Source organism: Lipophrys pholis (assembly GCF_963383615.2).
Source record: "Lipophrys pholis genome assembly, chromosome: 15".
Taxonomy (NCBI): Eukaryota; Metazoa; Chordata; class Actinopteri; order Blenniiformes; family Blenniidae; genus Lipophrys; species Lipophrys pholis.
The window spans coordinates 28,669,583-28,696,676 of NC_137642.1; the positions used below are offsets into that span (position 1 = coordinate 28,669,583).

General features: G+C 50.6%; 1 protein-coding gene across 1 annotated transcript in view; it reads right to left on the bottom strand.

Moving 5' to 3' along the window:
• The window catches only part of LOC308120697 (uncharacterized protein), a gene marked incomplete at both ends in the record, with an annotated part of 352,259 nt that overhangs the window by 44,629 nt on the left and 280,536 nt on the right, over positions 1 to 27,094 (bottom strand). The window contains one exon of the mRNA XM_080481466.1: positions 6,744 to 6,817. Coding sequence (XP_080337592.1) covers positions 6,744 to 6,817 — 74 coding nt within the window. The remainder of the gene's footprint in view (positions 1 to 6,743; positions 6,818 to 27,094) is intronic.

Consider the following 27,094-nt stretch of genomic DNA (forward strand, 5'->3'; position numbering starts at 1 on the left):
TGAAGCTATGAACCTATATATGAACCTATATATGAACCTATATATGAACCTATATATGAACCTATTTATGAAGCTATGAACCTATATATGAATGTATATATGAGCGTTTCAATACGAGCTGACTGGCGAGCCCACTGCCGAGGCCACAGTGAGCTCGGAGAGGGACCGTCCATGTAGTGATGGAGAGAAGGCCGGCGCTGCTTTTCCCTGAGCAGACTCTTCAGACGCGACACAGCGAGTACTATCCATGAGGAAGTGAAATGAATAAAGTCATGCTGGGAATACAAAGTGTCCGCTGGCAGAAGGCCTGCATCACCTTCCCTCTTTGTCATGCAGCGAGCAACGCCATCGGACAGTTTGTGAAAGTTGGCGCGCTGCAGCTGAGGACGGAGCTCTCCTCACAGTTTACTGCTGCCAGCCAGGAAGGTTTTAACCACACTGTCGTCTTATTTCCCCGAAGCCCTCGGCAGAGAAGAGGAGCATCAGAACATGAAGGATGATCCTGCTGGCTGCTGACGGTTTGAGAAACGCAGCAACACGTTGACTCAGCGATGTGATGTAGGACCCGGGGGGTTGAGAGGAAGTCCCCACTGTCAGACTGCTGCAGGTTCTCCCTGTGGAGGTTCTCCCTGTGGAGGTTCTTCCTGTGGGGGTTCTCCCTGTGGAGGTTCTCCTGGAACGTCCCCGTATGAGGTCTTCAACATGGCCGACCTCCCCAGGCCCAGACCTCCGACAACGCTTCAGGTAACAGATGTATTTCTCATCTTGGTCCACTAGAGGGCGCTGTAATTAGTTTTAGAACTGAAACCTCTCACACACACACACACACACACACACACACACACACACACACACACACACACACACACACACACACACACACACACACACACACACACACACACACAGCAGCAGCGAGGGTTTTCAAAGAGTTGCGCCCGTGGAGCCGTGCTCCATGTCATTAAACCGACAGACGAACTGTGTGACAGTTCTGCATTTTGAATCTAAACTAAATGAATCTCACAGTCATGAAGTCCAGCGTTCACCTGGTTTTTGCTCCGCAGGATTCTGGGAGAACAGCGGAGCAGAGTAGGGATTACACGTTGTAATCCTGCACAGCTTCCTGCACACGAGGCCAAACAAGAGCATAGTGAGCAGGACGCTGGTGAACCACTGTCCAGGACTGGATTCCTCCAGAGAACCAAACTCTTTGGGTTTCAGCCGGAAGCCTCAAAGATGAAGTTCCCATTTCCTTCAGCTCAGACAGAAGCCAATTAAAGTAATAGTAGTTTGTGCTTCATGCAAAGCAAATAATCCTGCTTCTGTATTCTACCACATCCTGCCGGAGACGAGAAGGGACTTTAATCTGCTCCTGCTCCTTGTTTTCACATTTGAGGACTCAGACATGTTCAGTCTCTCTTCCTCCAGCTTGGGTTTGTCAGAACAAGGAGAAGTGAGACTAGAAGTGAAGCACAGAACCCGTCCTTCACTCAGAGATTCAGACGCTGTGGATTTAAGGACATGTCTCCAGAGACTAGTCCCGGTCTGTGGACACGGCGGGACGCAGACACACTGAGAAGAAGTCAAACAAAAAAGTGTAGAGCGTGTCACAACAAGACACCGTTCACCTCTACACCGGTCCACATCCACTCTCAGCGCCAAGCAAAGTGCAGGAGGTCGTCTGTTACTCTGTAGAACTCAGCTGGTGACCAGCAGGAGGTCGTCTGTTACTCTCTAGAACTCAGCTGGTGACCAGCAGGAGGTCGTCTGTTACTCTCTAGAACTCAGCTGGTGACCAGGACCGACTCTTTACTCTGGGAGCTGCTCAGACCTGGTTTACATGTGGAAACTGAAAACTTTGGTTGGGTTCTTGGTGTGCGTTCACACCACGCTCACTGCATCAAAACACAACTTTACCTGGTGCTGCGCTATGCTATGCTATGCTATGCTATACCATGCTGAGCTATGCTATGCTATGCTACTGTAGACTGAGCTGCTGGTGAAGAGAAGATCAGTCACTTTATCATGTTTGGCACGTAGCTTGTAGCATGTAGCATTGCTGATGTGCGAGCCTGAAACTCTTTAGCATGTAGCATGTAGCACGGCTCGGAGTAATAGGTAAACCACTGAGCAACATCGGGCTAACTCTGCTGGTGATGAAGTTGCCGGTGATAAAGTTGCTCAACGTGCTTGTTGAGGACAGGAAGACACCGGGGAGGGTTAGTGGAGACGGACGGGGACACTGAGACTCCCAGGGAGGCGGGACGTTAGCAGGTGGAGGAGGACGAAGCTGGGACCTGAGAGGAAAGAAGAGACAGGCTGAGACCTGCACAGCTTCTTTAATACTTTTCACCCACCAACTGTTTGTAGCAGGAAGGAGTTGAAGACAGAGAGCAGGAAAGAAAAGAGAGAGGTGGAGTTACTCTGAGGAGAACAGAGAGCAGGAAAGAAAAGAGAGAGGTGGAGTTACTCTGAGGAGAACAGAGAGCAGGAAAGAAAAGAGAGAGGTGGAGTTACTCTGAGGAGAACAGAGAGCAGGAAAGAAAAGAGAGAGGTGGAGTTACTCTGAGGAGAACAGAGAGCAGGAAAGAAAAGAGAGAGGTGGAGTTACTCTGAGGAGAACAGAGAGCAGGAAAGAAAAGAGAGAGGTGGAGTTACTCTGAGGAGAACAGAGAGCAGGAAAGAAAAGAGAGAGGTGGAGTTACTCTGAGGAGAACAGAGAGCAGCCACTCTCAGAAATAAGTGAGGTAGTTGATAGAGATGCAGAAGAAAACAGCCAGATCGATTCTTTCTATTAGGAAATGAGAGGAGGAGAGAGATCTGGCAGAGGGAGAGCAGTGAGCTGCAGAGCGTCGGCTCCACAGCCAGCAGAGCAGAGGACATGGTCCCCCTCAGACCTCCAGGTCTTCAGCCCAACCCCCCATTCTGCTCCACCATCAGTGACAACATCCAGAGGATTGAGATGGAGGAGACACGTTGACCTTAAGGGGCCACTCATTGCTCAAGTTAGACAATAAAACCAGTTGGTGTTTGTTAGAATCTACGATGTCATTTCCTGTGATGTCACACTGGACCACCGGGCAGCTGGAATCCTCTGACGTCACTTTGTAAAGCACCGAGCAGCCAGAGGAGGCCGGATCTGCTGTCGTTCCCCAGGAAAGACGAATTATGTGAAACTGCTTCGATGCATCTGAGGTCCAGTTTTATACCATTTCAAGTAAAAACACATAAACACTGGTTTTGTTTCGGTTGTTTGGTTGATCAGATGCAGTTTTCAGACACATACTAGTTTTCCTGATGGTTAAAGAGGAAGATCATCCAGACCCGTCACCGCCACACCGTTTCACATGAAAACATCCATTTTTCACTTTTTGATTCAGAAAAGTTTTGCATTTAAATGATGTAATTAGCATGTCAGGCCACTAGTGGGGGCTGTTGTAATCATCAGCAGCGGAGAACATTGAGCTCTAAACATTAACAGGAGGACACGGACGTTCTAGTGGACAGACCACCAAGTTAGATTGTTATTATGGTGACTGTCAAAATAAAACTACTAAGTTGAGCAACCCTCTCAGGATGGAGTGTCAGTGTTTCCAGAAAGTGTTGTTTTCTTCTGTTGTCATGGCGACGGGACCCGAGTGTTTTCAGCTCCTCTGAGCACCAAAGTCGTGGAAACAGACGCCTGAAACAGAAGTTCTATCTGTGTCTTTATCTGTGTATATCTGAAGCCTTGCATTTCCACGGTTGGAGCTGAGGTTGGAGCTGAGGTTGTAGCTGAGGTTGTAGTTGAGGTTGTAGCTGAGGTTGTAGCTGAGGTTGTAGCTGAGGTTGGAGCTGAGGTTGTAGCTGAGGTTGGAGCTGAGGTTGGAGCTGAGGTTGGAGCTGAGGTTGTAGCTGAGGTTGGAGCTGAGGTTGGAGCTGAGGTTGTAGCTGAGGTTGTAGCTGAGGTTGGAGCTGAGGTTGGAGCTGAGGTTGTAGTTGAGGTTGTAGCTGAGGTTGGAGCTGAGGTTGGAGCTGAGGTTGGAGCTGAGGTTGTAGCTGAGGTTGTAGTTGAGGTTGGAGCTGAGGTTGTAGTTGAGGTTGGAGCTGAGGTTGGAGCTGAGGTTGGAGCTGAGGTTGTAGCTGAGGTTGTAGCTGAGGTTGGAGCTGAGGTTGTAGCTGAGGTTGGAGCTGAGGTTGTAGCTGAGGTTCAAACAGTAACACTGAGTAAAGTCCTTCTACAATCTGAGAGGAAGTATCTGACTCTGACTTCAGAGTATTAAAAATGTCCTTCAGCAACACGTCAGGGTTCAAACCTGTCATGACAGAGACTTTACCCGCCGACCAAACGCTGTCCTGCAGCTCCACTCTGACCAGGAGAAGCACCACCAGCATGACGGAGGCTGTCTGACGTTTGACGGATTGTTTGGCGTGGAGGACGCCGCGCCGCCGCGCCGCCGCGCCGCAGCGCTCCGCTGTACATCCAGGTCAGCAGGTCGTCGTACAAACAAAGCGACGGGAGTCACTCCACTGAACACTCTGTTGTTCTAACAAGGACAATTACCCTAATACTTGATTGGAATTAAAAACCTCATTACAGAGACTTAATTAATGATCTGGAAAGTAAAGGATATTAACAAATAGCAGGCGCTAACGCCGCGGTTGCATTTGCATTTCTAATCTACGTGTCTCATTTATGGCACATTCTCCTTTGCAATTGAGTGTGAGCTTCCATATCCATAATGGGTAAATTAAAGTTGTAACGCCACAGTGAAGGGCTCTTCCTGACATTGGACTATAAAGTGAAACTCTCCAAAGGCACAGCGCTGTCCTTGTTTAGTGAATGGAGCCATTACTGCATGGGCTTGTTAGGGGAACAGTCACAGATAAGCTTGTGTAACAACATTAATGGAAGAGGGGGGAGGTTGCATACATTTTATAGATGAAGCTGAGAGGACGGAGGACGCAGCACTGAGGACAGAACCTGGAGGGAACCTGAGCCCCTCCCTCGGCTCTCTGACATTGAGATGAACTGAGACATTGGTCTGAGGAGGAGGGAGGAGAGAATGACAAAGTGGAAGACAAACTAGAAGTGTGACTGGTGTCAGTGCCTAAACCTCGCTATACCCAGGATCTATTTGTCTGTGGAGGGATTTCCCTCCGCCTGGTTTAAACACAAACTTTACTTTTTGCACCACAAGATGTGAGAAAATCTCCATTTACAGTCCGACTCCGTTTAGAGGTTTATCATGCCAGGCCACTAGGGGGTGCTGTTGTTAGGTTTAGTACTGACAGCACACACACACACACACACACACACACACACACACACACACACACACACACACACACACACACACACACACACACACACACACACACACACAAAACAATGAGCTCTAAACATTAACACCGTAAGAACACGGACATTCTAGTGGACAGACCACCAGGTTGGATTGTTATTACGGTGACTGTCAAAATAAAAGTACCAAGTTGGATTGTTATTACGGTGACTGTGAAAAAATAAAAGTACCAAGTTGGATTGTTATTACAGTGACTGTCAAAATAAAAGTACCAAGTTGGATTGTTATTACAGTGACTGTCAAAATAAAAGTACCAAGTTGGATTGTTATTACGGTGAACATCGCTCTGATTGGCTCTCCTGAGCATGCGCAGAAGAACTAGTTCCGACCACCGTTATGAGCATGCGCAGTTGCAGCGTTTTAGAAAAGTTGCACTCTCCTGTTTCCACGGAGACGGAGCGTTTTTGAAGAGTTGCATTTTCAGTTTGGTGTAAACGGAAAAACAAAACGCCACCAAAGTTTCATCCTCGAAGTGGTGGTAGTTTAACGGTGGTAAAACTCCTTCACACTCCAACAGAGCAGAGCTGAGATCTCAGCCGCTGAGCGAGTCCAACACTTCTGACTGTCAGAACACGTTCACTGCAGTTTGTCTTCCCTAAAGTAGCACCTTTTAATTAAACTCTGTATTTCTTCAATTGGCAACAAAGACGTCAGTGAGCAGGTTCCAGTTCCAGGATTTAAAGTAAAAACTATAAGTCTCTGCACCCCGGGACATTCATTATGCTCTTACATTTTATTCTGTCAACATCGCAGTTTATTACAAATCGCAGGCTGAGAGAGACGGAGGCTGTTTGTGGCTTTTCTGCAGCATGAGACAATAAATCTCCCCGTCCTGCTCGGAAGGCAGAAAACCAAAGGAAGCCCAGAAAGAAGTGTTGATCAAAGCATGTCGCCGCCCTGGCTGTCATGGCGGGACTCACTGTTGTCCCACAACACTTCCTGTGAAGACCGAAGCCTTTTGAGGCGTTTTGGGTCCGTTCACACGACAACGGTGCTCAGAGTGGAAACACACGGAGAACCCAGCTTTTGGAACACGTTCCGACTACAACTCGGTCCCTGCAGAAACGGGGAATCCAAGATTTTAAAAACGCTCCGTCTCCATGGAAACGTGACTAGTGTGAAGCCAGTCAGATCTTGGTGTTGGTGACATCACAGCAGGAAGCAGCAGCAGTTCTTCCAGACGGGCGTCAAACCTTTTGTACAGTAAATCTGTTGTTTCGTTTTGAGGCCTGATAAAGATTCTGTCTCCTGCTGGCTGCAGGCGCTGCCGCCGGGACAAACGCTTCTTACACACATTTAATATCAACATTTAGCAGATTTCTACATCTGGTATCAGTCCGACTGACTGGCTGCTGAGCAACAACAGAACCTTCACATCTGAACTCAAAGTGGGTCACTTACTTGGGTCGGACAGGATGGAGTCGGTCTTGGGCAGAAACTGATCACAGCGGATTCCCTGGTAGCCCTCCCGGCACCTGGAGCAGAGAGAGGACGGGTCAGCAGGCGGTTCTACCAGGAACCGGTACCACAAACACATTAACAGGCCGGGACCAGCGGTTCTACCAGGAACCGGTACCACAAACACATTAACAGGCCGGGACCAGCGGTTCTACCAGGAACCGGTACCACAAACACATTAACAGGCCGGGACCAGCGGTTCTACCAGGAACCGGTACCACAAACACATTAACAGGCCGGGACCAGCGGTTCTGAGCGGTTCTGAGCGGTTCTGAGCGGCCACCAGCACATTAGCACTCCGTGTGGCTGAGTTTGGACTCACACTGATACAAACGCAGGAGCATGTTTGGACTATTGAGATGGATGAAGAACTTTCTGACGGGTCATAAACGACACAGAAATGATTTCACTGTTAAAACACTTCTCTTGACAATGAATCCTATTCCTATTAAATAAATCATTCTCCATCTGAAAGTGGTTTAGTGAGTCGGGCCTCCTCCAGGTTCTGGGAAGTTCTGCAGAACTCAGTTTTCCAGTCACTCCCATGAAAAATATTCTAATTTAGATGTTTCAGGTTAAAACACATCATTTATGTTCTCCCTTCAGAAACGTTTTTTACGTTTACGTGGAACGATTTAAAAACAATGTAGTTTTCATGTTGGTCCACTAGTGGGTGCTGTTGGTTGTTGTACTGAAACCACACACACACACATGCAGCAGAGAACAAGCCACCGTGAACATAAAGTCGATGTATGACCAGGGATTGACGCCGTCGCTGACCGTTAGAGAACCAGCCTCACTTCCTGACAGACCACAGATTTAGTCGCTGAGCAGAGACGTCCTGGTTTCTTAAAGTTTGTCTGAAACACCTGAAGCTTTTCTCCAGTCGGTCCAACATGTGGAGCGTAAAGATGTAAGGAATGGAAGGTCCATCAGGAGTCCAGCCGGTCCTGGTGAAGGTGAGTTCACTGCTTCACCGACACGTCAGGACACAAAGAAATGAGTTGGTCCTTCAGCAGCACGAAGCACAACTCCCAAAACATGATCTGCTCCTCTTCAGGTTCTGAACCTTCAAGTGGGCTGAAGGAAGTGGAGACCCGGCCCGGTTCTGGAAGGGAAACTAAAGCTTTGGATTTGATTGGCACACAAGTGAGAGCAGCAGTCAGGCAATGATCATTAAGCAGCCAATGAATTGTGAAGTGAGCCGGCGCTGCCCTTCATAAAGTGTCCCAGGAAAAAGCCAGGATGTGTTTTTAATTCATTTCAGCTCAATAAATATCTCCTGATCAGCATATGGCGGAGTGGCGGAGGGCGGAGGGCGGTGTGGTGGTGTGGTGGAGGGTGGTGTGGTGGAGGGCGTAGGGCGGTGTGGTGGTGTGGTGGAGGGCGTAGGGCGGTGTGGTGGAGGGCGGAGGGCGGTGTGGTGGTGTGGTGGAGGGCGTAGGGCGGTGTGGTGGTGTGGTGGAGGGTGGTGTGGTGGAGGGCGTAGGGCGGTGTGGTGGTGTGGTGGAGGGTGGTGTGGCGGAGGGCGGAGGGCGGAGGGCGGTGTGGCGGTGTGGCGGAGGGCGGAGGGCGGTGTGGTGGTGTGGCGGAGGGCGGTGTGGCGGTGTGGTGGAGGGCGGTGTGGCGGTGTGGCGGTGTGGTGGTGTGGTGGAGGGCGTAGGGCGGTGTGGTGGAGGGCGGTGTGGCGGAGGGCGGTGTGGCGGTGTGGTGGTGTGGTGGAGGGCGGTGTGGCGGTGTGGTGGTGTGGTGGAGGGCGGAGGGCGGTGTGGTGGTGTGGTGGAGGGCGGAGGGCGGTGTGGTGGTGTGGTGGAGGGCGGTGTGGCGGTGTGGTGGAGGGCGGAGGGCGGTGTGGTGGTGTGGTGGAGGGCGGAGGGCGGTGTGGTGGTGTGGCGGAGGGCGGTGTGGCGGTGTGGTGGAGGGCGGAGGGCGGTGTGGTGGTGTGGCGGAGGGCGGTGTGGCGGTGTGGTGGAGGGCGGAGGGCGGTGTGGCGGTGTGGTGGAGGGCGGAGGGCGGTGTGGCGGTGTGGCGGTGTGGTGGAGGGCGGTGTGGCGGTGTGGTGGTGTGGCGGAGGGCGGTGTGGTGGTGTGGTGGAGGGCGGAGGGCGGTGTGGCGGTGTGGTGGAGGGCGGTGTGGCGGTGTGGTGGTGAGGCGGAGGGCGGTGTGGCGGTGTGGTGGAGGGCGGAGGGCGGTGTGGGGGAGGGCGTAGGGCGGTGTGGTGGAGGGCGGTGTGGTGGAGGGCGGTGTGGTGGAGGGCGGAGGGCGGTGTGGTGGTGTGGCGGTGTGTTGGAGGGCGGTGTGGCGGTGTGGTGGAGGGCGTAGGGCGGTGTGGTGGTGTGGCGGTGTGTTGGAGGGCGGTGTGGCGGTGTGGTGGAGGGCGTAGGGCGGTGTGGTGGTGTGGCGGTGTGTTGGAGGGCGGTGTGGCGGTGTGGTGGAGGGCGGAGGGCGGTGTGGCGGTGTGGTGGTGTGGCGTAGGGCGGTGTGGCGGTGTGGTGGAGGGCGGTGTGGTGGTGTGGTGGAGGGCGGAGGGCGGTGTGGTGGTGTGGCGGAGGCTGGAACAGCGGCGAGCAGCGTCAGGACTAATTGGCAGACCGCTCCTCGCCTCTGGTCATTTCTACCTCGCTTGTTTTTCTCAGCTCCTCTTGAGGAAAATACACGTCTGACAATATTAAGTCAGTTCAGCCAGAGAGAGACGGTGACGGCTGCTTTAATGAGGTCCGGGTCAGAACTCAGAACCTCTACTATTGGGTTTTTCTTTCTGTTCCACCAGGAAATCTCACCTCCAGCTAAAATCCCCGGTTCTGCTTCCCCCCGAGTGTGTGTGTGTGTGTGTGTGTGTGTGTGTGTGTGTGTGTGTGTGTGTGTGTGTGTGTGTGTGTGTGTGTGTGTGTGTGTGTGTGTGGGGCTGAAGCTGGATTATTTATCAGCTGTGTGAACCTGGAGCAGCGACCGGCGCTATACTACTGTACTAAACGCTCAATATACTCTCACTGTACTCTCATTGTACTGACACTCTCAAAAACTGTAGTTCTCTGTTAGTCCACTAGTGGGTGCTGTTTTGCTACGTCAGCTCAGAGCTTCTGACGCCAGCGTCGGCGTCTACGATCAATATGGATCAGCTGGAGCTGCACGCTGATGTTTCCTCACTACCGGCCGTGTTCACCAGAGAACCACGAGGACACGGGACAGCCAGGACTAATGTTTGGCCAAATACGTGGATTTGCCAGCGACCGACGGCGTCCTGAATGTGTGTATTGTGTGGGCGGGTCTTCCTGGTCACCGTGGTAACAGACGGCGAGGAAATCAGCCGAACTGCTGATAAGAACTAAAGAAATCTTCTTTTGTCAAGACGTCACGTTCACCGCCTCTGCTGAAGTTTGTTGTTGCTCTGTGCCGTGGGTGTCGTGGCGTGTGGCGCCGAGTGTGTGATGTGTGTGTGTGTGTGGGTGATGTGTGTGTGTGTGTGTGTGATGTGTGTGTGGGTGTGGGTGGTGTGTGTGTGTGTGTGTGTGATGTGTGTGTGTGTGTGGGTGGTGTGTGTGTGTTGTGTGTTGTGTTTTGTGTGTTATATGTGTGTGGGTGTTGTATGTGTGTTGTGTGTGTGTGTTATATGTGTGTGTGGGTGTTGTATGTGTGTTGTGTGTGTGTGTTATATGTGTGTGTGGGTGTTGTATGTGTGTTGTGTGTGTGTGTTGTGTGTTGTGTGTGCGTGTTATATGTGTGTGTGGGTGTTGTATGTGTGTTGTGTGTGTGTGTTATATGTGTGTGTGGGTGTTGTATGTGTGTTGTGTGTGTGTGTTATATGTGTGTGTGGGTGTTGTATGTGTGTTGTGTGTGTGTGTTGTGTGTTGTGTGTGCGTGTTATATGTGTGTGTGGGTGTTGTATGTGTGTGTGTGTGGGAGCAGGAGAACAAAACAAACAAACAAACAAGCTGCCTCCTTTCAAAGACACGATCCCGCCGCCTCTCAAGAACCAGAGCGTTTTAAATGTCGCCGCACGAGACCGAGGAGGCCGCACACACACACACACACACACACACACACACACACACACACACACACACACACACACACACACACACACACACACACACACACACACACACACACACACACACACACACACACACAGTGAGATGTCAATGTGTTTGGATCGTTTGTTTACATGTAAACAAAACTTGCCTGGAAACTCCAGCCGAAGTGGAAGTTTGGAGAAACTGTGTTTGCATGTGACAGCCAGGAGGAGGCGGAGTCTATCGTCATGGTGACATGTTTCTACACTCAATACTTCCTGATATTAGACTGGTTTTGCTGTTTATCGCCACATTAAGCTCCTCCTCTTCTCCATCGGTCCAGACAAACCAGCCCGCTGGCGCCATCGCTCCAAGAACAGGAAGTCATGTCTGCCATTCGTTGTGGTTTTTTCCAGGATTCTGATTGGCTGGCTCAGCTTGATGCTTCTGGTTACACTGCCCTCTAGAGGTTTGTCCTGCTTAACAAAGTGTTTAGCCAGGTTTATGTCAATACATTTTTTTAACGATCTGGACGGAACCAGATTATTTCCGCTTTGGTCTTCGACTAAACGAGAGCTGTTGACTTTCTCTCATGTCTTCATTCCTTTTGAATAGTTTGAACTGTTTATGCACGTTTATTCTTTATTCTGTGTTCCACTGTGGAGTCTGTAAACCTGCGTCATGGATAAAGGTGATTGGATTTTGAAAAGGTTTTCTGAGTGTGAATCAAGATGGACGAGAGCTGACATGGTGGAGTCAGAGGTCAGAGCAGACCTGTATGAGCTGACCCTGTCCACCCCCACCCCCACCCCCACCCCACCCCCACCCCCACCCCCACCCCCACCCCCACCCCCACCCCCACCCCCACCCCCACCCCCGCCGCCGTCCATTCCCTGGCCCGTCCGAGACGCTCGTCTGTGTTCAGCCTCCAAATCCGACTCTTCCAATTAGGATCAAAGTGTGGACGGGTGGTTTCAACCTCTGTCTGTGCTGAACGTGTTGCTGCAACGTGTCGCCGTGCCAACGCGACCTCGGCTGACTAAACTCTGACGGGAGGCGACCTTTGCCCCGTGGCGGCGTTGGGAGGGAGATAATTAAAAGACTGGCGGCTTAACATGAGTCGGCTCATTAGGAGAAGCTTCGACACGAGTAGAGTGGGGAAGGTGATGGAAGCTGGTTTGGACAGTGAAACTTAGCAGAGTGTCTCGTTCTGAAGGACGACTCGTTTCCTAGAAGAAGAAACGACAAACTGATGTCATTTCTTCACTCGGCGCCGTCCGTCAGCAGAACTCTGACCGTCTGGGGCCAACTTCTGCTGTGAACTCTTGTACTGTGTACTCTCTGTGTGTACTCTATGTACTCTCGTGGGATTTGTCAGATAGCAAACCAAAATGGCCTCCCTGCTGCCACGTTACCGTTTCCTCCCAAACTCCTTCCAGGATCAAAACACTCGGCGGCGTTCCTCCTTCGACTGTTGGAGGGGAGCAGGTTTTAATTAGCACTGCAGTCGCTAATTAAAGGCAACCGCAGAGAAGTGTGTGTGTGTGTGTGTGTGTGTGTGTGTGTGTGTGTGTGTGTGTGTGTGTGTGTGTGTGTGTGTGTGTGTGTGTGTGTGTGTGTGTGTGTGTGTGTGTGTGTTGGAGAACACATTTCGGTGTGAATCTCACAGATGTACAAAGCAAGGTAGAGCGAGGGATAAATATAAACATGGCGCCTGGAGGATGATGATGTTCTACGAAAAAGAAGAGTAGACACGTGTGTGTGTGTGTGTGTGTGTGTGTGTGTGTGTGTGTGTGTGTGTGTGTGTGTGTGGGGGGGGGGGGTGGCTTCATGCTACATGCTCTTCTTCATGTGATGGTTATATAACACACACACTCTGAGCTTCATCATTTCTTTTATAAACAAGTTGATTTCAGTCGTTTCATCCTGTAGCAGAGGTTCTAGATAGGAGGGGACTTTTTGTCTCTTCCTCAAAGTTCCACTCGGTTGTTTTGGTTTTTGAAGGTGAAATAGTCTTTCAAGCTCTTTGGTGCAGCAGCAGCAGCAGCAGCAGCAGCAGCAGCAGCAGCAGCAGCAGCGTAGCAACAGTGTAGCAGCAGCAGCAGCAGCAGCAGCAGCAGCAGCAGCAGCAGCAGCAGCAACAGTGTAGCAGCAGCAGCAGCGAGAACAGCAGCAGCAGCGAGAACAGCAGCAGCAGCAGCAGCAGCAGCAGCAGCAGCAGCAGCAGCAGCAGCAGCAGAGAGAACAGGAGCAGCAGCAGCAGCAGCAGCAGCAGCAGCAGCTGTGCCTTGCTCAAGGGCGCCTCAGGGATTCACTCTGCAACTGTGGGGGTCTGAAGTATGAATTTTACATCCTGCGATCTCAGACTGCTGTTTGAAAGTTTAGTTCGGTATTAATAAGGAAGCACCAATAACACTTCCTGAAGTACAAGTACTCGCCGTTAGCTCGTACCGATAGCAGTACTTATTAAATACCACCAAGCCTCCTTCTGACTCCACAAACAAACCATACGTGAATCACCTCCAGCAGTTTCTATCGGTGCTACATCACCTCCACCAGCCTCTGTGTCAACGCTACATCACCTCCACCAGCCTCTGTGTCAACGCTACATCACCTCCACCAGCCTCTGTGTCAACGCTACATCACCTCCACCAGTCTCTGTGTCAATGCTACATCACCTCCACCAGTCTCTGTGTCAACGCTACATCACCTCCACCAGTCTCTGTGTCAATGCTACATCACCTCCACCAGTCTCTGTGTCAATGCTACATCACCTCCACCAGTCTCTGTGTCAATGCTACATCACCTCCACCAGCCTCTGTGTCAACGCTACATCACCTCCACCAGCCTCTGTGTCAACGCTACATCACCTCCACCAGTCTCTGTGTCAATACTACATCACCTCCACCAGTCTCTGTGTCAATGCTATATCACCTCCACCAGCCTCTGTGTCAACGCTACATCACCTCCACCAGCCTCTGTGTCAACGCTACATCACCTCCACCAGTCTCTGTGTCAATGCTACATCACCTCCACCAGTCTCTGTGTCAATGCTACATCACCTCCACCAGCCTCTGTGTCAATGCTACATCACCTCCACCAGTCTCTGTGTCAAAGCTACATCACCTCCACCAGTCTCTGTGTCAATGCTACATCACCTCCACCAGTCTATATCAACGCTACATCACCTCCACCAGTCTCTATCAACGCTACATAACCTCCACCAGCCTCTGTGTCAACGCTACATCACCTCCACCAGTCTCTATCAACGCTACATAACCTCCACCAGCCTCTGTGTCAACGCTACATCACCTCCACCAGTCTCTATCAACGCTACATAACCTCCACCAGCCTCTGTGTCAACGCTACATAACCTCCACCAGCCTCTGTGTCAACGCTACATCACCTCCACCAGTCTATATCAACGCTACATCACCTCCACCAGTCTATATCAACGCTACATCACCTCCACCAGTCTATATCAACGCTACATCACCTCCACCAGCCTCACAGTCTACAGTAGCGTCTGTCTCCGCTCTGCGCTATGCTACAGTAGACTGAGCTGCTGGTGATGAGAGGATCAGTCACTTTAATCATGATTAGCATGTAGCATGTAGCATGTAGCATGGCTACAGCACCTCTGCGCTGCAGAGCCAGTACTTTCCACAGGCTCCACCAGTTCCAGAGAAAACCTCCGCTGTGTTTCCTGCTTCACTCTCAGCTCTTAAAGACGCGATACAAATAAAGTAATGAGTCACTTTGCAGCGTTGATCTTCTGTCGTCCCGGCAGGCGGACATTTACACCAATTTAACCCGCCGCCGCGCCGAGATCAACGTCCATTAGAAGAAAATATGGTCAGACTGTGACGGGTCGCTGCAGTGAGCTTCACATCGCAGGCCATTTTCCCGCCATGAAATTCATTTTCATGCCAAATGGCCGAAGCGCCTTCGGTAAACTGTCCAACAAATAAGAGGAAATAGCAGCAGAACAGAATGGTTCCCGTCACGGTCGGAGCGGGAGCGTGGAACAATGTGCTCTCCAGGATTTACAGACCAGGGTCAAGTCAGGAACGCCTTTAGAAACATTTGACTAAAGCTTTTATTAAAAAATCGATGTCACTGATGTCAAGGTACATTTCAGGTAATAAGTAGTTGTGAAGGAGACATGCAGGGATTTTCCTCTATCATCACTCTAGTCCTTTACTAAAGACGCAGTGAAGCGATGAACCAACTGAGCTTCACAGAAACACGTCCTCATCACATTTAGAGCTTTTACTCTTTTAACCGCCAGAGAGGAAACGGCTTTCCTGACAGTATCAGACGATATATTTCAACCTGAATCACAAACGTTCTCTGGTTTTGTTCCTCATCGAGTTTTAAAGCAGAATGATGAAGATTTTAAAGAACAGTTTGTTGTATTAGTCCGATACGTCAGCGTGACTTTAAGAGCATCTTCCTGCCGCTTCCTTCAGTCAGACCAACAAACACAGTCGTCACTTCAAACAATAGCCGGGAGGATTACTGCTCCACGGTAATCACATTACTTGTCGCTCACCTCGACGTCTTTCCAAGTATGTTCCCCAGTTTACAGTGGAACCGTCAGCCGATAGATCACCTTCCGCCTGGTTTCATTCTTCACTATCTATATTAGAATCATATTATTTGTGTCGCCCCCTGCTGGGATCCTGCTGCCATGAAGGAGAGCTAAGTAGCATTAGCCTCAGAGCCGCGCTGTCAGAGGGAGTTGGTAAAAACTCCCAGAATGCAACAGAGGAGACGTTTTCTGGACATTTTAGCAGCAGAATGTCTCACGTCCTGTTTGGTTTGATGACAGTCTGTCTGTTTTCCTCACGTCTGCTCGGCAGCACCTCAAACTACAGAACTTTAAAGTTTAAATTTAAAGGTTTTTAGAGTATTATTCTACCGGTCCCACCAACTCTTACCTTCGACTCCACTGACGTCAGTTTAATGGTTCCAGAACTGTGTCTCTCCTCCACCCTCTCCTCGGATTCCTCCACTTGTTGCTGCATCCGATTGCTGAAGTTTATTTCCTGAATAAAATCTGTTTCATGAAAGTTGCATTCCTGCCCTGGTGCCTGAACATCCTCCTCTTCCTCCGTCTCGCCATGACTCCGCCTCTTCTCACCTGCTGCTGATCAGTTACCTGGGATCCCCTCTGCTCCTCCACCATCGACTCTATGCTGCTGATCAGTTACCTGGGATCCCCTCTGCTCCTCCACCATCGACTCTATGCTGCTGATCAGTTACCTGGGATCCCCTCTGCTCCTCCACCATCGACTCTATGCTGCTGATCAGTTACCTGGGATCCCCTCTGCTCCTCCACCATCGACTCTATGCTGCTGATCAGTTACCTGGGATCCCCTCTGCTCCTCCACCATCGACTCTATGCTGCTGATCAGTTACCTGGGATCCCCTCTGCTCCTCCACCATCGACTCTATGCTGCTGATCAGTTACCTGGGATCCCCTCTGCTCCTCCACCATCGACTCTATGCTGCTGATCAGTTACCTGGGATCCCCTCTGCTCCTCCACCATCGACTCTATGCTGCTGATCTTTATCACTAAATGAATGTAAATGACCTGGAATGTAATTAAAGCACATCAGCCCCTGTAGAAGCTGAGATACGAGCTGTCGTCACGTCTGCATCAAACAGTTTCCAGGAGGAACAAACTCAAACATTTACACTGATTTGTGCAGTTTTGTTCACTGAATTGTGAGACTGAGAGAAGAAATCCATCCCAGTGCTGAATGCAGGAAAGGAGCTCGGTTGGTTTAGAACCTGTGTGAATAAGGTACCAAGTGGCAGTATTGAGTTACTAGTTACAGATTACTGGAGAAAAGAGTAATGCTCAGTCTGACCCAGCTGTTGGCATTAGCAGGTTACTATTTCACTGAACTGTTGACTACTGGTAGAGGACCGACTCATTAACGCCAAACTAAGGCTCCCTTCGCACTTCCATTGCACTTTGGGGTCAGTTTACAGAAGAACGCAACTTTTTGAAAATGCTTCTGGTAATGGTCCTGGTCCTGGACTGGTTCTGGTCCTGATCTTGGTCCTGGTCCTGGTCCTGGTCCTGGTCCTAGTCCTGGTCCTGGTCCTGGTTCTGGTTCTGGTTCTGGTTCTGGTTCTGGTCCTGGTCCTGGTCCTGGTCCTGGTCCTGGTCCTGGTCCTGGTCCTGGTCACCACGTTGGTGGTAACTAGTAGTTCTGCACATGCTCAGTAGAGCCAATCAGAACAGTTTCCCCCGTGGTGTGGTCTGAGTGGCTTCGTTGCTTCGTGTTGCGTTCAGGAACAATCGGATCTTCGAGCGTCGCTCTCACACTCCATCCAGCTGAACCTAACCAGGGAATCAGTCGTTACCGTGACAATAACACAGCTCGGTGCAGCGTAGCTCCATGGTACCGCTGTAAATGAGCAGAATGTACTAACGTAACTAATGCTAAGTAAGAGAAGGAGTTTGACTGAGGATGGGGGGACAGTCCAGGAGGAGGAGGGACGGTGAGTCCACCAATCAGGATGTGAGATGACAGACGATGGCAGGAGGAACGTGGTATTCCCAGCAGGGGGCAGTCGTTCTCTCCCGTTAGCCTCCAGATGAACTCTCAAACTAAACGCTCCTGCTTTCATGGACACGGGCAGCAGGGGGATAAGGAATCAGGGCTTTAATGATGGAGCAGTCGGGGTGAACGTCCACTCTGGAACCGATCCTGAAGGAAACTTCAGCTGGGAAAAGTCCTTCTGCTGGTTTCCAGAGTTTCCCGGTGGAGCTGGTGGAGGGAGACGCTACGTCACGTCGCTGTGGAACCTCTAAAGCTGAACTACTAAAACCCTGATCACTTCTGAGGAAACATCTTAAGATGCAGATGGTGTTTTAAAGTATTTCAGTGAGTCACTTTAATGGTTTAGAAGAGATTCTAATTGAAATCCATCTTTTACACGAAGGCTCTGGTGGAAGAATCTGAAGGATCCTCTTGAGCACACGACACGTGGAACCGCATCACGGCTCTAATCGGACTAATTCTGCTCTTCAGACTGGATCTGCCAAACGGACACATTTCCAATTATGCTCATATGACGACTGGTGTCACGGCGCCTTAATTGGAAAGTGAACAAGAAACTGATCAGAAGTGAAGAGAAGAAAGAAACGGAGGTCAAATCCAGACGAACAGAGATTCCTGCTCCGCTAAGTGAAACGCTCGTCCTCCACTTGTACAATGAATAAAGGAATAATTACCAGAATAAGAGGAGACAACTTTTGTAATTGGAACAAGTCCTTTTGTCCCAACCAACAGAACATCACACTCCACAAAGCTGCAGACGATAGAGAGGACAGTAAGTGGAGGAAAATAGCTGCAACAACAAAAGACAAAATTGAGCCTCCAACAGAACTCTGTCGTCAACAGAGGAGCCGGTGTTCTGAGGACGAGGAGGAGGAAGAGCAGATAATTACTCCATTATGTGAGAAGACGTTAATGCAGGACTTCCACCATGTGTGACCCAGAAAGACCCACAGTCTGCTTCCCGTCCAGTCTCATCCAGAGAACCAGCCATGATAGACAGATAGTAGATTAACTTACACTGTAAACACTTATAATGATCAGACAATGATGGGGGGGGGGGGGGGGGGGGGGGGGGGGGGGGGGCTCATGTAATGACATGCAGGAGTGTGTGTGTGTGTGTGTGTGTGTGTGTGTGTGTGTGTGTGTGTGTGTGTGAGAGAGAGTATGGAAGCCAGGGCAGCACCGGGTAGCAGCTGGAGTATTAATTAGGCAGGTGAGATGAGTGGACTGCATCATTGCATTGGTATTTAGAGCGACGCCCCGGCTCCGTGAGAGGACCCGGCAGCCACCGGCTACTGGTGAGAGGACCCCCGGCAGCCACCGGCTACTGGTGAGAGGACCCGGCAGCCACCGGCTACTGCTGAGAGGACCCGGCAGCCACCGGCTACTGGTGAGAGGACCCGGCAGCCACCGGCTACTGGTGAGAGGACCCAGCAGCCACCGGCTACTGGTGAGAGGACCCGGCAGCCACCGGCTACTGGTGAGAGGACCCAGCAGCCACCGGCTACTGGTGAGAGGACCCGGCAGCCACCGGCTACTGGTGAGAGGACCCGGCAGCCACCGGTTACTGGTGAGAGGACCCAGCAGCCACCGGCTACTGGTGACCAGACCGGCTGAGCTCTCTAGGATCAGACTGCAGGGAGACCGTTATGTGTAGGGATGCTTCAATACCGATACCGATACCGATACCGATACCGATACCGATACCGATACCGATACCGATACCGATACCGATACCGATACCGATACCGATACCGATAACTGGATCAGGTTCGATACAAAGTGGAAAGTATCACTTCACAGCATCCATCAGCAACGTCACAGCAGGGGGAGAGCAGCTCCAGAGCAGGAGGGAGAGCAGCTCCAGAGCAGGAGGGAGAGCAGCTCCAGAGCAGGAGGGAGAGCAGCTCCAGAGCAGGAGGGAGAGCAGCTTCATCACCACAGTGTTGGCCCGATGTCAGTACTCATTATGGAGACGCTACGTTCCTGATTTGCAGCCTGGAGGTGATGGAGCGTCGACACAGACACTGTTCATGAGAAACGAGCCTCTGTGTTGGAGGTGACGGAGGTGACGGAGGTGACGGAGGTGACGGAGGTCACTCTCCACACACACACACACACACACACACACACACACACACACACACACACACACACACACACACACAGCACGATGTGTGCAGGAGGATCTATTGAATTGATGCAGCGCTAACGGCGTCTCCATGACAACCAGGGTGCAGCGGTTCGCTAGCACCGTGTGCAGAAGTCACATGGCAACAGCGGTACAAGTCGCCATGGCAACATCTGACAACACCGAGAGACATTCGGTGAAACACTGTCAGTGATGCTTGGTGGCTTGGGTCGGGGCCTGGGGCCCTTTAACCTGGGGGGGGGGGGGGCTCTCTGGGGTGGTTCTCTGAGGTGGTCCTCTGGGGTGGTTCTCTGGGGTGGTTCTCTGGGTGGTTCTCTGGGGTGGTTCTCTGAGGTGGTTCTCTGGGGTGGTTCTCTGGGCGGTTCTCTGGAGTGGTTCTCTGAGGTGGTCCTCTGGGGTGGTTCTCTGGGGTGGTTCTCTGGGTGGTTCTCTGAGGTGGTCCTCTGGGGTGGTTCTCTGGGGTGGTTCTCTGGGCGGTTCTCTGGGGTGGTTCTCTGGGGTGGTTCTCTGAGGTGGTTCTCTGGGGTGGTTCTCTGGGCGGTTCTCTGGGGTGGTTCTCTGGGGTGGTTCTCTGGGTGGTTCTCTGGGGTGGTTCTCTGGGCAGTTCTCTGGGGTGGTTCTCTGGGGTGGTTCTCTGGGTGGTTCTCTGGGGTGGTTCTCTGGGGTGGTTCTCTGGGTGGTTCTCTGGGGTGGTTCTCTGGGTGGTTCTCTGGGGTGGTTCTCTGAGGTGGTTCTCTGAGGTGGTTCTCTGGGGTGGTTCTCTGGGGCGGTTCTCTGAGGTGGTTCTCTGAGGTGGTTCTCTGGGGCGGTTCTCTGAGGTGGTTCTCTGGGGTGGTTCTCTGGGGTGGTTCTCTGGGGTGGTTCTCTGGGGTGGTTCTCTGGGTGGTTCTCTGGGGCCTCAGCTACGTTGGTCTGGTCTGTTACGTCGTGGTTCAGACCCCTGGTAGATTTGCTGGAAGACGTCATAGAAGAATAATAGAAAAGGTCCTGATAGGGTCCATGAGGGTGTGTTAACCCTCGCCGCTCCAGTGTCGGTGTCAGTGACTCATTACTGATCTCTTCCAGAATCTTGATGACCCAGAGACAATCAGCAACACATACGTCTAGTAAAGTTGCTCTTGTTGCCCATCAGCAGGAAGCTGCTCTGGAAAATCCTCCTCCTTCTATCAGGAGCTCGGCGAGCATCAGGAACGATGGTGTGCTTGGGCGGAGGTTCTGAGAGCTCTCCTCCATCACTGAGCGCTCTCCTCCATCACTGAGCGCTCTCCTCCCTCACTGAGCGCTCTCCTCCATCACTGAGCGCTCTCCTCCATCACTGAGCGCTCTCCTCCATCACTGAGCGCTCTCCTCCATCACTGAGCGCTGTCCTCCATCACTGAGCGCTCTCCTCCATCACTGAGCGCTCTCCTCCCTCACTGAGCGCTCTCCTCCATCACTGAGCGCTCTCCTCCCTCACTGAGAGCTCTCCTCCATCACTGAGCGCTCTCCTCCATCACTGAGCGCTCTCCTCCCTCACTGAGAGCTCTCCTCCATCACTGAGTGCTCTCCTCCATCACTGAGCGCTCTCCTCCATCAGCGCTCTGGAGAAACGCTCCCGATACATCAGAAGGACGTTTCAGCCGAGGCTCAGCGTGACGCTGTCATTAAAAACTGCAGCGTTAAAATAAGAAAATGAAACACTGGATCAATCGCTCTGGCAGCGTCCAGACTTCACCGTCCTCCGTCCGTCCATCGTCCGTCCTCCGTCCACCGTCCGTCCACCGTCCGTCCCTCTGTTTGTCTGTCTGAAATAACCTCCACAGCTAATGATCCGCCCTGACCCCGTGTCTTTACTGGAATAATAAATGAGCAGATCTTATCCCAGACTCATCACACACACACACACACACACACACACACACACACACACACACACACACACACACACACACACACACACACACACACACACACACACACACACACACACACACACACACACACACACACACACACACACACACACACACACACCAAGGTCACAGAGCCAAACTCAGACTGCTTAAGGATTCTAGAACCAGAGTCGATATAAATACATGAAAACAAAGAATAACTCGTTGTACCACTATAATGACTCTCTCTTTCTATAAACTAGAAGTTTCAGTCAGTACTGTGTACTTCCAGATCCCCCATGATGCACCACTCAGAGGCAGAGCAGGGCGGGTCATAACCAGGCTAACCAATAAAACGATGTGACAAAGAGAGAGAGAGAGAGAGAGAGAGAGATAGATAGATAGATAGATAGATAGATAGATAGATAGATAGATAGATAGATAGATAGATAGATAGATAGATAGATAGATAGATAGAGTCACGGTGTTCTGGAGCTTATTGATCAACTGATCAATCAACGGGCAAACGAAGAGACAAGCAACCGGTCACACTCCCGTCTCGTTCACACGACAACGTCTCAAGTGAAAACACCTCGTCTGTTTCATGTTGAGACATTCTGATGGACAGACCACCGGGTTATTTATCTAGTTTACCAGAAAAACCTGGTAAAACCTCTTTTCTACTGAGCAGGTCTTCAAATGATACTCCGGAGCGGAGTAGTCTGGATACTCCGGAGCGGAGTAGTCTGGATACTCCGGAGCGGAGTAGTCTGGATACTCTGGAGCGGAGTAGTCTGGATACTCTGGAGCAGAGTAGTCTGGATACTCCGGAGCGGAGTAGTCTGGATGCTCTGGAGCAGAGTAGTCTGGATGCTCCGGAGCAGAGTAGTCTGGATACTCTGGAGCAGAGTAGTCTGGATACTCTGGAGCACAGTAGTCTGGATACTCTGGAGCAGAGTAGTCTGGATACTCTGGAGCACAGTAGTCTGGATACTCCGGAGCACAGTAGTCTGGATACTCTGGAGCAGTAGTCTGGATACTCCGGAGCAGAGTAGTCTGGATACTCTGGAGCAGAGTAGTCTGGATACTCTGGAGCAGAGTAGTCTGGATACTCCGGAGCAGGTTTGGATGGTCGATAATTAGAATGTAAATTTAATAACGCTTCACTTTTTCATCCAAAGTGTCAGAAATAGAAAGAAACACGAAGTTCCAGAACCTTCATGGCAGCAAAAGACGTAAAAACTGTGAGAAATCCTAAAGAAAAGAAAAGAAATGAAAAGAAATGAAATGAAAAGAAAAGAAATGAAAAGAAAAGAAATGAAAAGAAAAGAAAGCGAAGGAGGGATTGTTCCTCATTAAGATGATTTTCCTGATTCTCAGCTGCTTCTCCTTCCTCTCCCTCCAGACATGTCTTCAGTTAAACACACTGATTCTACTGGTTCTAATGTGGTTTCATATTTATTTCTATTAGTTGAATGATATTCTGGAGCTCAGCTCGGCTTGGCTGATTGTTGCTGCTGCTTCTCCTGCTTTTCTTTTTCAAAGCACTTCTTGTTCAAGTTGCTATAAAAATGATAATTCTTCCTTTATTTGTTCGGTTCAGGTTTTTAGATGGAGTCAGAGTGAATTCACAAACCTCCACCTCAGAAGCCATCTTTAAAGGTTTTGTGCAACATCGTGTAAACGACACCAAAACCTCAAGTAAAGTTTTCACAAGAGCAGGTTGTCATGGAAACGAGGCCTGAACCGACCAACAGGGGCCGGTACTGAGTACTGACTCACAAATCTACCACGAGCATGTTGTAATACCTGGATGTTTTAACGGGACATGTTCCTTTGCTGCAGGATGTGCTCGTGACAGTTTGACTATATTTGCTGAGTTAGCGAGGCGCCGTGTGGAGCGGCTCTCCTCTGGTTCTGTTCAACCCAGAGGAGCTGCTCTCCTCTGGTTCTGCTCAACCCAGTCGGTCCTGAAGCACAAGTCGTCAAACACTCAGTACATTTCCACTGACCTGGATAACTAATCATGCGTCAAGGTTCCGGTGGATCCAGTGGGACTGAGTGAAGGTGAAGCGGCTGTAATCGTCTGTTCAGCCCCTCCGTGGTGTTTCACAGAGCAGCAGCTTCCACCATCAGACCTTCAAATTAAGAGCTTCCCCATAATCCAGCTTGTTCCTCCTCCCAGACCAGCAGCAGTGACGGCCAGCTTGATTCACACTGCTTCAGCTTTGCCTTTGCTCTCCTGTTGGTTTCCTGTTTATTTCCTGTTTGCTTCCTGTTTATTTCCTGTTTATTTCCTGTTTATTTCCTGTTTGCTTCCTGTTTATTTCCTGTTTATTTCCTGTTTATTTCCTGTTTGCTTCCTGTTTATTTCCTGTTTGCTTCCTGTTTATTTCCTGTTTGCTTCCTGTTTATTTCCTGTTTATTTCCTGTTTATTTCCTGTTTATTTCCTGTTTATTTCCTGTTTGCTTCCTGTTTATTTCCTGTTTATTTCCTGTTTATTTCCTGTTTATTTCCTGTTTGCTTCCTGTTTATTTCCTGTTTATTTCCTGTTTGCTTCCTGTTTATTTCCTGTTTATTTCCTGTTTGCTTCCTGTTTATTTCCTGTTTGCTTCCTGTTCATGGTCGTGTTAACGTGCCTTACTGTCGTACGGAGTGCCAACGTGTCTGAGGTGATAATTACCTTTCAGCCAACGTCTCCAACCAACGATGGTAAAACATTTAACGAGGAATCAGAGTGGAACAAATAAAATATGTAGAAGCCACAAGGCTTAATCTCTGGAACCTCGAGGTTTGGGCTGAAATGATTAATGTTACTCCACTATAATCTAATGGCAGCACCAGCAGGCTCTGCAGGCTCTGCTGGTGCTGCAGGCCCTGCAGGATCTAAAGGCTCTGCAGGCGCTGCTGGTGCTGCAGGCTCTGCAGACTCTACAGGCTCTACAGGCTCTGCTGGTGCTGCAGGCCCTGCAGGATCTAAAGGCTCTGCAGGCGCTGCTGGTGCTGCAGGCTCTGCAGACTCTACAGGCTCTACAGGCTCTGCTGGTGCTGCAGGCCCTGCAGGATCTAAAGGCTCTGCAGGTGCTGCTGGTGCTGCAGGCTCTGCAGACTCTACAGGCTCTACAGGCTCTGCTGGTGTTGCAGGCGCTGCTGGTGCTGCAGGCTCTGCAGACTCTGCTGGTGCTGCAGGCCCTGCAGGCTCTACAGGCTCTACAGGCTCTGCTGGTGTTGCAGGCGCTGCAGGCTCTGCAGACTCTGCAGGCCCTGCAGGCTCTCAGCTCCAGCTCCCTGAAGCCCAGCACCTCTTAAATCTTCCATCCCCACTGATGAACTCTGCTGATCCCAAAGTTAAACACCTCCAGGCGCCGCGGCTCAAAAAGAGACGTACTATATTATTTATATGGACAAATGTTCCAGGAGTGGCTCTCCGGGTATTATAATGAAACTGAGCTTTTTAGCGATGGAGCCCAGAGCTGAAAATCAAAGGAAGGGTTGAGGGCCTTTGGCTCGCAGATGAAACAAGCATTTATGAAACAAACGACCTCCATGTCGGCGCTCTGGATGACGCTCCCTCAACACTGTGATTTACACAGTTTACCAAGAGTCTCCTTCTCCTGGTGTCCAGGGGGAAGATCCTCCTGTGGCTGAACATTTCATTCTTCAATCTACATGAAGAAGACAAAGCAGCAGATGATTGGACGGGGAAATCACAGAAACGTGTTTTCATTGGTTTGAACGCCGACGACAGGAAGTCATGTGACCCAGCTGATAACGAGCTTCTTCTGGTGACAGTACTGGTTCATGTGACGCCGTGTTTTCACACTTTCACAGTGCGAGTACTTTTATTGAAAAGTAGGGACGCACCGATACCAGTGTCAGTACCAGGTCCAATACTGCACAGAGTACCTGTAAAAGCTCCCCGATACTACCCAGCAAGTAGTACGTGACGAGAGCAGAGCGACGGCGCAGTTTGAGATTCTTTCATATTAATAAGTACTCATATCGGTACTCAGTATCAACTGTAGCTGCACTTCAGTACTCATATCGGTACTCAGAATCAACTGTAGCTGCAGGTCAGTACTCATATCGGTACTCAGTATCAACCTGTAGCTGCAGGTCAGTACTCATATCGGTACTCAGTATCAACCTGTAGCTGCAGGTCAGTACTCATATCGGTACTCAGAATCAACTGTAGCTGCAGGTCAGTACTCATATCGGTACTCAGTATCAACCTGTAGCTGCAGGTCAGTACTCATATCGGTACTCAGTATCAACTGTAGCTGCAGGTCAGTACTCATATCGGTACTCAGTATCAACCTGTAGCTGCAGGTCAGTACTCATATCGGTACTCAGTATCAACCTGTAGCTGCAGGTCAGTACTCATATCGGTACTCAGTATCAACCTGTAGCTGCAGGTCAGTACTCATATCACGAATCAGGGAAGTTTAAAACAGAACAAGGTGGTGAACGTTGGCGTGAGATTTATAACGTGAAATCAGCATTTTTGACACGTTATTAGCAGAGAAACCCTGAAGCTCCTCTGGACCCAGACGGGAGGAGCAGCCCGGTGAGAGCCGGACCACCAGGACAGGAAATGATCTCTCATCTGTAAATAACCACAACTTCCAATGTTTTCCTTTGCGGTGAGAGAGTGACTCCTGCTGGAGTTTCAGGCTAAAGCAACTAATGAAGTACTAACCAATAACTCGTCTTTCTTATTTTCAAATGTTGGTTTGTAGTTTATCTAATTTGTCTCCAGGAAAGTGTGACGCCCTGCTGGAGGGGACAGTCTGGAGCTGCTCTCTCTGATGTACATGTCTTCTTCAGGTCACCACTGGACATGAAGAGGCTCTGGAAGAGGCTCCTGCTCGGTTGTCTTTGTTTAGTCAGAGTTTCTGTGCGGTGCAGTGGAGAGGGAGAGAGAGAGAGACCATGGACCGTGAGAAGAACTTCCCTGGAACCAGAGAACCCCAGAGTGAAGGCAGTTCCAACATACCAGAGGCCTTATCTCACCCTGCAGTGGTGCAGCCAGAACCTCAGCTCAGTACCATCAGCTTCATCCTATCATGGCCGCAAACAAACACCGACCCCCAAACTGAAATCTCACCGAGACGACGCCACCGGCTCGGCTCATATCGTGTGTTTGCTGGCGGCTTCATCCCTTATCCCGCCACCCAGATGAGCAACATCAGGAAGTTCAGCGCTCGGCCCGGTTCAGCCAATGAGACGGCTCGCAGACGTCATGTGACACCAGCCAGGAAATCATGTACCGAGATGCAAATCTGGAAAATCCACTGGATGTGTTCACATGTGTGCTTTACATGTTTGTGTTTATCCTGTCAGCGGATTAAACCAAACAACCGGGGGGGGGGGGGGGGGGGGGGTTGTTTGTATGCAAATGAATCGAAATGCTGCAAACTTTATCTTCAATTACACTTCAGATGGGCTCCGAGCCAACACACTATATGTGTTTGAGTTATGTGTGTGTGTGTGTGTGTGTGTGTGTGTGTGTGTGTGTGTGTGTGTGTGTGTGTGTGTGTGTGTGTCTTTCTGGTAATCCCCCCCCGGGGTTCCTGAATCTTGTGTTTACTTCAGGGCTCCGTCACAGAATGTGTGTCATCCCTACTGTACAGCTCTCTCTCTCTCTCTCTCTCTCTCTCTCTCTCTCTCTCTCT